The sequence below is a fragment of the Myxocyprinus asiaticus genome, chromosome 25, assembly GCF_019703515.2.
Source record: "Myxocyprinus asiaticus isolate MX2 ecotype Aquarium Trade chromosome 25, UBuf_Myxa_2, whole genome shotgun sequence".
Taxonomy (NCBI): domain Eukaryota; kingdom Metazoa; phylum Chordata; class Actinopteri; order Cypriniformes; family Catostomidae; genus Myxocyprinus; species Myxocyprinus asiaticus.
In genome coordinates this window covers 10919922-10933487 of record NC_059368.1, presented here as the reverse complement: position 1 = coordinate 10933487, position 13566 = coordinate 10919922, and the positions used below count along the sequence as shown (strand labels likewise).

Sequence of the window (13566 nt, the reverse complement as noted above, 5' to 3'; positions counted from 1 at the left end):
TGCAGCAGCAGTGCACTGCAGAGCAAAAAAATATATATTGTTCTTACAAGTACTAGTTATTTGTGGTAATAATGTAATAATATAGTCGTAGCAACATAGCCTAATAATTACAAAGTTGTGGAGCAGAAACAGTAGTGCAAAGTGGCATTCTTATTTTTCCAGCAATGTTCTTTGAAACCATATAGGCTACAGTAAGTTTTTATTGCAACAAAAAGAAGCCACTTGGATGAGTGGTGAAATATCAAGCAACAACATAAATTTAGCTGTAGTGACTAAATTTCACATGTTTGTATGTGATGACATGGATCTGGAAGAATGATAAGCTTTACAGGCACAGTTTTAAAGTCAACCCTAGACTGCGCACACACTCCTGTCTTTGTTTGGGTTTGTTGTTCTACACAATATTTCCACTAGGTGGAGTAATACAGTAATCATTAATAGGCAATCAAATACTTGCTGTCATTTTCATTCACAGTGGGTTTACTTAATACTGTCTGTGAATAAATACAATAGATTTTTTCATGTATTAACATATTGCTCTTAATAATCCTATTAATAATTTATAACACGTAACATAATAGTGTAATAATTTGACGTAATTATTAATATAATCGTATTATTATTACTATTTATGCATTGATATAATATTTTATGTAAATAAGTATTTTTTTATTAATATTTTTTTTAATTATTATTACCATTATCATGTTAAGAATAAAATACTTTTAGGTTTTTTTTGTTGTTGTATTTTTCAATCTCTTATTCATGTGTGAATGAGAGATATAAGCCTATCCCATAGATTGTTGCTTTTTTTTTTTTTTACACATTATTCTTAATACTTGTATTAATACTTTTTATAACACATTACATTATATGTTGAATTAATATATACAGCATATATATATATATATATATATATATATATATATATATATATATATATATATATATATATATATACAGAATATCTATTCAGTTGAAGTCAGAAGTTTACATACACCTTAGCCAAATACATTTAATCTCAGTTTTTCACAATTCCTGACATTTAATCATAGAAAACATTCCCTGTCTTAGGTCAGTTAGGATCATTATTTTAAGAATGTGAAATGTCAGAATAATAGTAGAGAGAATTATTTTTTAAATATTTTATTTCTTTCATCACATTCCGGATGGGTCAGAAGTTTACATATACTTTGTTAGTATTTGGCAGCAATGCCTTTTGTTTTACTTGGGTCAAACTTTTTGGGTAGACTTCCACAAGCTTCTCACAATAAGTTGCTGGAATTTTGGCCCCTTCCTCCAGACAGAACTGGTGTAACTGAGTCAGGTTTGTAGGCCTCCTTGCTCACACACGCTTTTTCAGTTCTGCCCACAAATTCTCTATCGGATATAGGTCAGGGCTTTGTGATGGCCACTCCAATACCTTGACTTTGTTGTCCTTAAGCCATTTTGCTACAACTTTGGAAGTATGCTTGGGGCCATTGTCCATTTGGAAGACCCATTTGCGACCAAGCTTTAACTTCCTGGCTGATGTCTTGAGATGTTGCTTCACATAATCCACATAATTTTCCTTCCTCATGATGCCATCTATTTTGTGAAGTGTACCAGTCCCTCCTGCAGCAAAGCACCCCCACAACATGATGCTGCCACCCCCATGTTTCACGGTTGGGATGGTGTTCTTTGGCTTGCAAGCCTCACCCTTTTTCCTCCAAACATAACGATGGTCATTATGGCCAAACAGTTCAATTTTAGTTTCATCAGACCAGAGGACATTTCTCCAAAAAGTAAGATCTTTGTCCCCATGTGCACTTGCAAACTGTAGTCTGGCTTTTTTATGTCAGTTTTGGAGCAGTGGATTCTTCCTTGCTGAGCAGCCTTTCAGATTATGTTGATATAGGGCTTGTTTTTACTGTGGATATAGATACTTTTCTACCTGTTTCCTCCAGCATCTTCACAAGGTCCTATGCTGTTGTTCTGGGATTGATTTGCACTTTTCGCACCAAACTACATTCATCTCTAGGAGACAGAATGCGTCTCCTTCCTGAGCAGTATGATGGCTGCATGGTCCCATGGTGTTTATACTTGCGTAAACAATGCTTTGAATTAAAGTAAGAGAAAGCATAACATAAAGTGCTTACACCTGAGGGTGGCACAAAGCGAATAGATGAATAACTGTCTGTGCTGCTCAACTGAGCTGAAAGATGATGAATTCGAACAAAAATAGTAGTTTATATTAACAATTGTATTTAAATATTTCATAGTGTCATTTTTCTTTTCACTCTTCTGTTAGGTAAGGTAAGCACTGCTTATATCCCTGATACTGGCAGCCAAAAGTTTGGAAAAATTTACAGATTTTTCTCTTATGGAAAGAAATTGGTACTTTTATTCATCAAAGTGTCATTCAACTGATCAAAATGTATAGTCAGGACATTAATAACATGATAAATTACTATTACAATTTGAAAAAAAAATTCAGAACTTCTTAAATTACTTCAAAGTGTTCTCATCAAAAAATTCTCCACATGCAGCAATGACAGCTTTGCAGATCCTTGGCATTCTAGCTGTCATTTTGTCCAGATACTCAGGTGACATTTCACCCCACGCTTCCTGTAGCACTTGCCATAGTCTTGTCGGGCACTTCTCACACACTTTACAGTCTAGCTGATCCCACAAAAGCTCAATGGGGTTAAGATCCATAACACTCTTTTCCAATTATCTGTTGTCCAATGTCTGTGTTTCTTTGCCGACTCTAACCTTTTATTTTTGTTTTTCTGTTTCAAAAGTGGCTTTTTCTTTGCAATTCTTCCCATAAGGCCTGAGTCTTCTCTTTACTGTTGTACATGAAACCCTCTGGTGTCTGAGGGTGTTTTGGGCCCTGGAGAAGTTTTGACATGCCTTGACATTTGTGCTTTTTTCAGTTGCATAAAAACATATTAATCGCTAAAGTCTGATAACTCTGTATTTAGCACAAACTGGGCTACAATAATATGTGAGCAACATGTATGTACATGTTTGTATTTTTGAGAAAATAACGTTTATGTGTGGTTTTTGAAAAAACTAAAATTTTAAATCACTGAAATAAGGCCATTTAACACATACTAAACATTTGTTCACAAGACTTTTGAGAACTGGATCTTGTAGCCTAGATTTTGTGCTACAAAATGATGTGAAAACCATCCTGATAACTCATTCATAAAAAACAATATAGTCATTTAACTTTTGTAAGACACTTTTAGTGTTAGAAAGGCCATATACGAGGAGGCGTGAATGATAATGAATATTGATGTAATTCACATCTGAGGAGACAAAAACCCCTCCCCTGGGAACAGAATAAAATGTAATATCTAATATAGGGCATATACACAATAAATATATATAAAAATTCAGGATACTTTGATGAACAGAAAGTTCAAAATAACAGCATTTATCTGAAATAGAAAGCTTTTGTAACATTATAAATGTCTTTACTATCACTTTTGATCAATATAATGCATCCTTGCTGAATAAAAGTATTAATTTATTTCCAAAAAAATAAAATAAACAAAAAAATAAAATTCTTACTGAACCCAAACTTTTGAACAGTAATGTATAATGTTACAAAAGCTTTCTATTTCAGATAAATGCTGTTATTTTGAACTTTCTATTCATCAAAGAATCCTGAAAAAATATAATATATTGTGTATATGCCCTATATCAGATATTACAGCAAATCAGAATATTAGAATGATTTCTGAAGGATCATGTGACACTGAAGACTGGAGTAATGATGCTGAAAATTCAGCTTTACATATCAGGAATAAATTGCAATATAAAAAATATACATATACATATATATATATATATATATATATATATATATATAAAACTTGCCTCGGGGCATTTACCATTTGCATTGATCGCCTCAGCACATTACCGTATGAATAGCACACTCTACTGGTGGGTGTGATCACATTAGAGATAATTAGCTGAGCCAGGAGAAACTGTACATCACTTTGTTTCATACAGATTACATTGCAGGACAATATTTGTTTTAAATTTGAATTATTTTATTTAAAAGTAGTCATTTTAAGCTTTCTTTAGACATATGTTACATGTTTGTCTGATAAGTATTAGCGGAGTTTCAGTTCATTTTTGTGACGTGTTTCAGAAAGATGCTTGCGGAGACAGAGACGGCTGAAAGTGCACCCTGTTTATTTTCTTTATTTTACAAAAGCACAAGGTTTTGTTGTTATTGTGAGTGTATACAAATAAAAGTAGACCCTTTATAGTTTATAATGATGTCTTACACTTATCTGTATGCCCAAAAATGATGGAGTGTTTTAAGTTGTTTCTGCTGTTATGAGGAAAAAATGCAGCAGGACGCGCTGGCGCGTCCATCGACCCCTGAGGGTTAAGTGGGTAGAATTCAATGAAGCTGTCAGCTGAGGACATGTGAGGTGTCTATTTCTCAAACTAGAGACTCTGGTGTACTTATCCTCTTGTTTAGTTGTACATCTGGCCTTCCACATCTCTTTCTGTCCTTATTAGAGCCAGTTTTCCTTTGTCTTTGAAGACTGTAGTGTACACCTTTGGATGAAATCTTCAGTTTTTTGGTTTCTTTTTTGCCATATTTGACTTAATATTGACCTTAAGACATGCCAGTCTATTGCATACTGTGGCAACTCAAAAACAATCACAAAGACAATGTTAACCTCTTAACGACGGGTGGGTCAAAAATGACCCACCTGCGTATTTATTTTCATATAATTTATGTTTAATGCACGTTTAAACTGTGAAATTGTAAACTAATATTGACATCCAATATATAATTTGAATGATCTTGGTCTCAAGTTTTGATATTTTAAAGAGATTTTGACGATCGCCAAGTTACAACAATAAGATTTTATTAAACATGTCAAGAGTGAAAATCAAAACATGGAAAATGAAACCGGAAGTTCTGACCTTTATTGTCTTAAAGCCAAACACAGATGAGCGCAATCCTCCAAATGGTATGCTTTTCATTGCAAGAGTCCAATAAATAAAATCCATTAGAGATTTTCATCCACAAATGTACAAATATGAAGAAATAGTGGACAATCTGTCTTTGGTCAATCTTGCACTCTGTGTAGTGTTTCAGTAGCAAAACACCCAAACATGATATTTGGGAGGGTCTTATGAAAAAAATGAGCCCTGCCTCAAAATTTTGTGTGCAGATGTGATTGGGTAGTCACACAAAATAGCCAAACAGGACAGTCGACACGAGTGGTGTAAAGATTTGTGTCATCCATGTTTGTCTCTGGATAAAGCTGGCCCGAGGGGAACCACTCTCCTCGGCTTCAGTCATCATCACCGAGGGCCTGGAGAAACCACTCCTCCTGACTGCATTTTTTCATCAAACTCCCTGTTCAACTGCACATCCAGGGGGCTCTTGCATGTCATTCAAGCCAAGATGAGCCACCCTCCGCGGCTTCGCTCACCGTGAGTTTTCCACTGATTTTCGTTCAGTTTGCATTGGGAGCAGGTGTGCTCCAGGCTTCACTGATGGTGATCGAAGCCTCGATGGACTGATGGAGCCTCGCTTTCCCCGGCTTGAGGCAGTGGCTAAAGACCCTGGATGAACGGTGGAGCAAAAGCTCTGAAAAATGGCTAAGTCAATTTATATTTGTCTGGGAAAAAAATGAACAGAAGCATCTTTATTGTACGTAAAAGTTTATTTCCATTGCAACATTTTAAATTGCAAAGTTTTATAAACATTGTTTTAAAATGCATAAATATATATGGAATGCATTATAATAATTCCCAAATAATAATAAAAAAATTATATACTCATGTATATTATGGTTTGTGTGGTATTTTTTACATTGAAATATAAACAAATTGTGTGTTTTGAACCACTTTGATCATTGGTTTATGGAGTAACTACAAGTGGTCTATTGGCACCCCCAAGTGGCCTTTTTTTGGAAGTACACTTACATAAATCATTATGGAACAAAGAGTTTTGGTCATATCGACTTCAAAATTTTTTCATCAAACTCCCTGTTCAACTGCACATCCAGGGGGCTCTTGCATGTCATTCAAGCCAAGATGAGCCACCCTCCGCGGCTTCGCTCACCGTGAGTTTTCCACTGATTTTCGTTCAGTTTGCATTGGGAGCAGGTGTGCTCCAGGCTTCACTGATGGTGATCGAAGCCTCGATGGACTGATGGAGCCTCGCTTTCCCCGGCTTGAGGCAGTGGCTAAAGACCCTGGATGAACGGTGGAGCAAAAGCTCTGAAAAATGGCTAAGTCAATTTATATTTGTCTGGGAAAAAAATGAACAGAAGCATCTTTATTGTACGTAAAAGTTTATTTCCATTGCAACATTTTAAATTGCAAAGTTTTATAAACATTGTTTTAAAATGCATAAATATATATGGAATGCATTATAATAATTCCCAAATAATAATAAAAAAATTATATACTCATGTATATTATGGTTTGTGTGGTATTTTTTACATTGAAATATAAACAAATTGTGTGTTTTGAACCACTTTGATCATTGGTTTATGGAGTAACTACAAGTGGTCTATTGGCACCCCCAAGTGGCCTTTTTTTGGAAGTACACTTACATAAATCATTATGGAACAAAGAGTTTTGGTCATATCGACTTCAAAATTGTGTCAGACCTTCATCAGACATGTGGCTTTTTTGATATTGTTTATATATATATATATATATATACTTGTTCATTGAACTGTTGTAAGCAATAGCACACTTGCAGTCATGCTATGTGGCCCTAAATCAGCACTGCTGTGATCACCTACGGCACTCGGCCCGTGGCCGAATCACAGCAGTGCTGATACAGGGCCATATCACACTCTTGCTCATGTGCTATTGCTTATATATATATATGTAAGTACAACTGGCTCTAACAAGGACAGAAAGAGATGTGGAAGGCCCGATGTACAACTAAACAAGAGGATAAGTACATCAGAGTCGCTAGTTTGAGAAATAGACATGTCATCAGCTGACAGCTTCATTGAATTCTACTCGCTCAACACCAGTTTCATGTGCAACAGTAAAGAGAAGACTCAAGGGTGCAGGCCTTATGGGAAGAATTGCAAAGAAAAAGCCACTTTTGAAACAGAAAAACAAAAAGAAAAGGTTAGAGTGGGCAAAGAAACACAGACATTGAACAACAGATAATTGGAAAAAGGTGTTATGGATCTTAACCCCATTGAGCATTTGTGGGATCAGCTAGACTGTAAAGTGTGTGAGAAGTGCCCGACAAGTCAGCCACATCTATGGCAAGTGCTACAGGAAGCGTGGGGTGAAATGTCACCTGAGTATCTGGACAAACTGACAGCTAGAATGCCAAGGATCTGCAAAGCTATCATTGCTGCACGTGGAGAATGTTTTGATGAGAACTCTTTGAAATAGTTAAAAAAGTTCTGAACTTTATTTTTCCAAATTGTAATAGTAATTTTTAATTAATTTTTCATGTCCTGACTATACATTGTGATCAGTTGAATGACACTTTGATGAATAAAAGTACCAATTTCTTTCCATAAGAGCAAAATCTGTACATTATTCCAAAACTTTGGCTGCCAGTGTGTGTGTGTATATAATATTAAAATTTAAAAAAAAAAAAAATATTCTGTTTTTGTTTTATCAGTCACTATAATGTAAATAAAAATCTCAACGACATACCTCTGGAGGAAAGGAGCGGAGGAGCGGCAGTACCAATCCTCACCATTCGCCACAATGGCGCTGCCTTCACGGACTTGAGTTCTCGAGTTCTGGGTGGGGCTTTGCCATCAGTGGGGCATTTCCACCAGTGTCGGGTTTCTCCAGCGCACTGGCATTTAAATCTGCTGCAGTGGGAAGCCCGTGGAAGCTTGTCATCTTGGGAGAATCTGCTCTACTGGATGATTTGGTGCTTTTTTTCTTTTCTCTTAAAAACAGTCTCATTGTATCACTTGTGTTCGCTACACAATACAAAAGGATACATTGCGTTGTGTAGCGGCGCGCGGTTTTATTTCAACAACAAAGCCTGAATGAAATTTCGACTGTTTTGGCCATGTTTTTGATTATACCATAAACAGAATATTCTGTAATTTATCATATTTTGTAGTTATGCTCTATTCTTCTGTGCATTTTGTCTCGTTAATGGCCTAGAGACGCGGGAGCCTTCTCAATGAAGAATGTCAGTTTAATGTTTGGACTTTAAAATACAGCAAAATACATTTTCGGACGAGCATCTCCAGCGTCATTCATCCAAATTCATTACAGCTCTCCAATTCATTTGTGCATTTCTGAATAAAAAACAGAAATATCACATAAGGTTGCCTACACTCGATAAGCATCATGTTCAGCTGGTTGGGTACCGATGACAGAAGGAAGAAGGATCCAGAAGTCTTCCAGACTGTCAGTGAAGGACTCAAGAAGCTCTACAAAACCAAACTGCTTCCACTGGAGGAATACTACAAATTCCATGAGTTTCACTCACCCGCCTTGGAGGATGCAGACTTTGACAATAAGCCCATGGTTCTTCTGGTGGGACAGTATTCCACTGGCAAAACCAGCTTCATAAGGTAGGCTGAACTTTGTATGTTTTGGCCTCAGTGAAATAGGTGCTGTTGTCAAGGAGACCAGTCAGAAAACTGTTTTGGGATCACGTTATGATAACTTCTATCAATAAGTCATACATAAATATTATACAGTTGGGTCCAATTCTGAGGCCTCATGTGGAAATGCTTCTATTGTGCTTTGTTCAAATTAAATACCATTTTCTCTATTTTATATACTGTAAATGTGAGATTGTTTTGCCACTTTGTATGCCTTTCTTTTGCTTCAATGACAGCATGCACTGGAGCTGGCATGGACTCCACAGGTTTGGGCAAATCCTGATGATTCATGTTATCCCAGCATGATCTGAGAAAGTTCCAAAGATCATCTTGTGTTCTTCAGTGGAGACAAAGAAATCTGACCTTTGGTACACAGGAGTTGACATGGTCAATGTCACAAAGTATATTAGTGATATTATATAAATTATATTTGATTAGTTAAAACTGCTTATTTGCAGGTTTAAATGACATCTTAAGACCCAAATATGAATCAAAGTTTCATGACATTTCGAATTATTTGAATGGACCTTTTGTAGTGTGTTTACAGATAATTGTTTAGTGTAATATTGTTTAATAATGTTAAAAATGAATATTATAATTATAAAGTAATACCACTTTAACAATGAGGCATTTAATAATAAGTAACACTTGCATTATAGATCATAAACTAACTATTAACATTTTTTGTAACAGCATTTTATTAATCTTGGTTATTTTTTATTAATAAAAATACAATTGTTCAATGTTAGTTCATGTTTGTTCATACATGATTAAGTAATGTTAACATATATTGTTAACTTCTAATTAGTTAACTTGAAATTAACATTAACCAAGATTAACAAATTCTGTAAAAAATATTGTTCGTTGTTATTCATGCTAACAAATGTAGTTCACTAATGTTTACAAATGTAACTTTATTGTAAAGTGTCACCAATTAATATTTGTATAACACAACTGTGGTGAATTATTTTTTGTATTTTTTAAGGACTGTGAGAAGCTCAATAGAGCGTTTGAGTAAATCTGACAATATTTCCCAAACATGATTTATTGAAAAAGTCATCTCAACCACACCCTATTCATTATTGCATTGATTTGAATAACTGTAGAATTCACATTTGTATGTAACATCCAGTGCCACTTTTGCAAGTTCCATGTCAAATTCCTCACAATCCTTTAAGACTTGTTAATGGCTTTCTGGCCTGTAAGTTCACCAGGAGGACAGTGGTATGACCACTTGTCTTTATCAAGACAAGATGGATTGTTCTGTTTGTTCCAGGAATACTAGTGTAATTATCCTTAGACTGTGTGGACCAGAGTTGCAAATTTTGAAAAAGAAATGGCTGTTCATTTTTATTTTTCTGATTTTTTATTTCTTTTTTAATTGGCAAGCCCACTGATGACTTGAGTGATTTGAAGTTATTTCGAGTTCAAGCCCAAATAGTTTATGATATATTACCTTCATTGCTGTGTCTATAGAATACAGATCTTAACCTCATACTAAACATGAGTTCTCAACATGCAATCTTAATTTTAGCTTGGACAGAGACAGTTACCTACCTCGTAAACAGACTCGTCTGTATGACACCATGTCCCTGCTGTGCTGTGATGGTTGTCTGCTAGGTGACTTTAGCCTTGTGGGTCTGCTTTGACAGGCAGTAAACTACTAAGGAACACTGGCCAACAAGAGAGACTTCCCATGACTCCAGCATTGCCATGGTAACTTCTCACTACTAATGGGTTCCAGAATGCAGAAAAGTTAAGAGATGTAAATGTAGATTGAGACATATTGGTCATCCTTATTAGAAGTTTTAGAAGCACTGCTGTGATCTGTTATTCCAAGGTTTTAAATAGTAACCTAAAACAAAAACAACAAAAAGTTGATTCTTTGCTTGCAAGTGTGATAGCAATAGTTATTTGAAAAGTTTTGTTTGTAGGTCTGTGAAATTTTTAATTTGTCAGACTTCTGAGAGATAAGACACTAGTTTTGACCTTAGATTGTATATAGGACAGTTGTGAGTTTTCGATACTTCAACAATTTCACTTGGTAAGAGTTGTTTTCCAAGCTTGTCAGTTTTATTTGACAATGTCAGTGTTGATTTTTATTTATTTTTTCCTGCAATATAGCCAACTTTTTCAAATTCCAAAAAAATTAGTTTATATATGCAATAGCGGCCTGGCAAGAGGACAGTGTCCTCTTGAAGGACAGAAGGGAACCATTAGGAATAAATAAAAAATAAATAATACAATAAATTACATCAGAAGATAAATGAATAGAAATAAACAATAAATAATACAATGTTTGCAGAGTAGATTAAGAACAAGCTAGCTAAATACTGGGCAGAGAACATACAGCTACCAAATACATTTAACATGCAACTGCTACCAATTGCAAAGAATTTGAAATTGTTAGGACAAATATTTTTACCAGTTAAATTAATGAAAACTGGTAACAAATATATAATTGTCCAATTTCAGTGCTTTTACTGATGCATTACTGTCATAAATTGGATGTCATTCACATTATTTGGGATTTTAAGAATAACAGAGCAGTATTTTCACCCACTCTTGTGTTTTAAATGAGAGAGTGAGGTATTGTCCTGTATTGCGTGATAAATGCGCCATCTCGTTTCCACTCTGGCTCTCTTTCGTCCTGTGCATTATTCATAAGGGCCATGAGAGTCTCAGTGGACACTGTCTGTTCTGCTGACTGAACACATAACTTTAAAAGAAAATAAGCTCAACTTTCTCTCTGGACATTTCCTGAAAGTGAAAAAAACCCATGAAACACTTTATTATAATCTCAGGTGAAGTTTCATGCTTAACATTGAACCATTTGTCACATAATACAAAAGTTATTCTCTGTTTACACTCTTGTGTTACGGCCATAAACTGCAGCTAATAAGTTCCCTGTGAAGGCTTAGTGTTCTGTAGTTACTCAGAGTGTCATTTTGACCTGTATTGTATTCCATTGCAGTCACATGTCCACAGCAGGGCCTGTATGCATGGCTGAGTGCTGAGAAGAGTAAACATTATCCTAGCAGACTCACATTCTCCTTCAGAGTATGGTCTTCAAAGCAATGTTCCTTTAACACAGAAGCAGAAATCATCTGAATCATGTAAACATGTTCTCACATGAGGCGTCAGTAACAGGGCTGAGTGCCAAAGTGTGAATATACTGTCCTTCACTTATTTAGTTTATTTATTGTATAGGTGCAAATAAAAAAAAATAAAAAAATGTTAAAATACTTTCTCCAATCTCAGCTTAAAATGCAGAAACAGCTACAATTAAGCCATTTGTGGTTGATTTCCTGAACACTGTGGCTCTGTGCCATGCAAATAAAACACTGCCACATTTGATTGAGCATCCCAACCAACTCAACATAGAAACACTGGCTTTTGCGAGGGGACTATCTGTCAGATCAGTGACAGACATGAGTGTTACAGAAACCTGTTGGCAAACAGTCAGTATTTGTGCCCTTCTGTTTTTATTCTTATTGGCCAGAAATTACCTAATTTAATTACCAAATTACTATTCATAATAACAAATTAATAATTACTAAAATAAAATAAAAAATATGCAATAAAACCCCACTATAAACTTGCCTTACATTAGAGGTTGACCAATAGCTAGATTTTGCCAATATAGATATCTGAACTGGTGGAAAATATTGTTAACCGATTAATCGACTCATAGTTTTTAAAACTGATTTATTGCATGTTAAAAATTTTCATAGTCTTTCCTTACTGTGATGGGTACAGATATACAATTTAAGTCAGAAGTTTACATACAACTTAGCCAAATACATTTAAACTCAATTTTAACAATTCCTGACATTTAATTGTAGAAAACATTCCCTGTCTTATGTCAGTTAGGATCACTACTTTATTTAAAGAATGTGAAATGTCAGAATAATAGTAGAGAGAATGATTTATTTCAGCTTTTATTTCTTTCATCACATTCCCAGTGGGTCAGAAGTTTACATACACTTTGTTAGTATTTGGTTGCATTGCCTTTAAATTGTTTAACTTGGGTCAAATATTTTGGGTAGTCTTCCAAAAGCTTCTCACAATAAGTCACTAGAATTTTGGCCCATTCCTCCAGACAGAACTGGTGTAACTGAGTCAGGTTTGTAGGCCTCCTTGCACGCACACGCTTTTTCAGTTCTGCCCACAAATTTTCTATCAGCCTGAGGTCAGGGCTTTGTGATGGCCACTCCAATACATTGTCCTTAAGCCATTTTGCCACAACTTTGGAGGTATGATTGGGGTCATTGTCCATTTGGAAGACCCATTTGATGACCGAGCTTTAACTTCCTGGCTGATGTCTTGAGATGTTGCTTCAATATATCCACTTAATTTTCCTTCCACATGATGCCATCTATTTTGTGAAGTGCACCAGTCCCTCCTGCAGCAAAGCACCCCCATAACATGATGCTGCCACCCCCATGCTTCATGGTTGGGATGGTGTTCTTCGGCTTGCAAGCCACACCTTTTTTCCTCCAAACATAACAATGGTCATTATGGCCAAACAGTTTTATCAGACCAGAGGACATTTCTCCAAAAAGTAATATCTTTGTCCCCATGTGCACTTGCAAACTGTAGTCTGACTTTTCTATGGTGGTTTTGGAGCAGTGACTTCTTCCTTGCTGAGCAGCCTTTCAGGTTATGTCAGTATAGGACTTGTTTTACTGTGGATATAGATACTTTTCTACCTGTTTCCTCCAGCATCTTCACAAGGTCTTTTGCTGTTGTTCTGGGATTGATTTGCACTTTTCGCCCCAAACTACACTACCGGTCAAAAGTTTTGAAACACCTGACTGAAATGTTTCTCATGATCTTAAAAATGTTGGGTCTGAAGGCATATGCTTAAATGTTTGAAATTAGTTTTGTAGACAAAAATATAATTGTGCCACCATATTAATTTATTTCAATATAAAACTAAAATTTTATTAAAAAAAAAAAAAAGTTGTTGAAATTTATA

General features: G+C 35.4%; 1 protein-coding gene across 1 annotated transcript in view; it reads left to right on the top strand.

Moving 5' to 3' along the window:
• The first annotated feature begins 7769 nt into the window (after positions 1–7769).
• The window catches only part of LOC127416212 (EH domain-containing protein 3), a 38962-nt gene continuing 33165 nt past the window's right edge, over positions 7770–13566 (top strand). Inside the window, exon 1 of the mRNA XM_051655431.1 lies at positions 7770–8552. Coding sequence (XP_051511391.1) covers positions 8326–8552 — 227 coding nt within the window. The 5' untranslated portion in view covers positions 7770–8325. The remainder of the gene's footprint in view (positions 8553–13566) is intronic.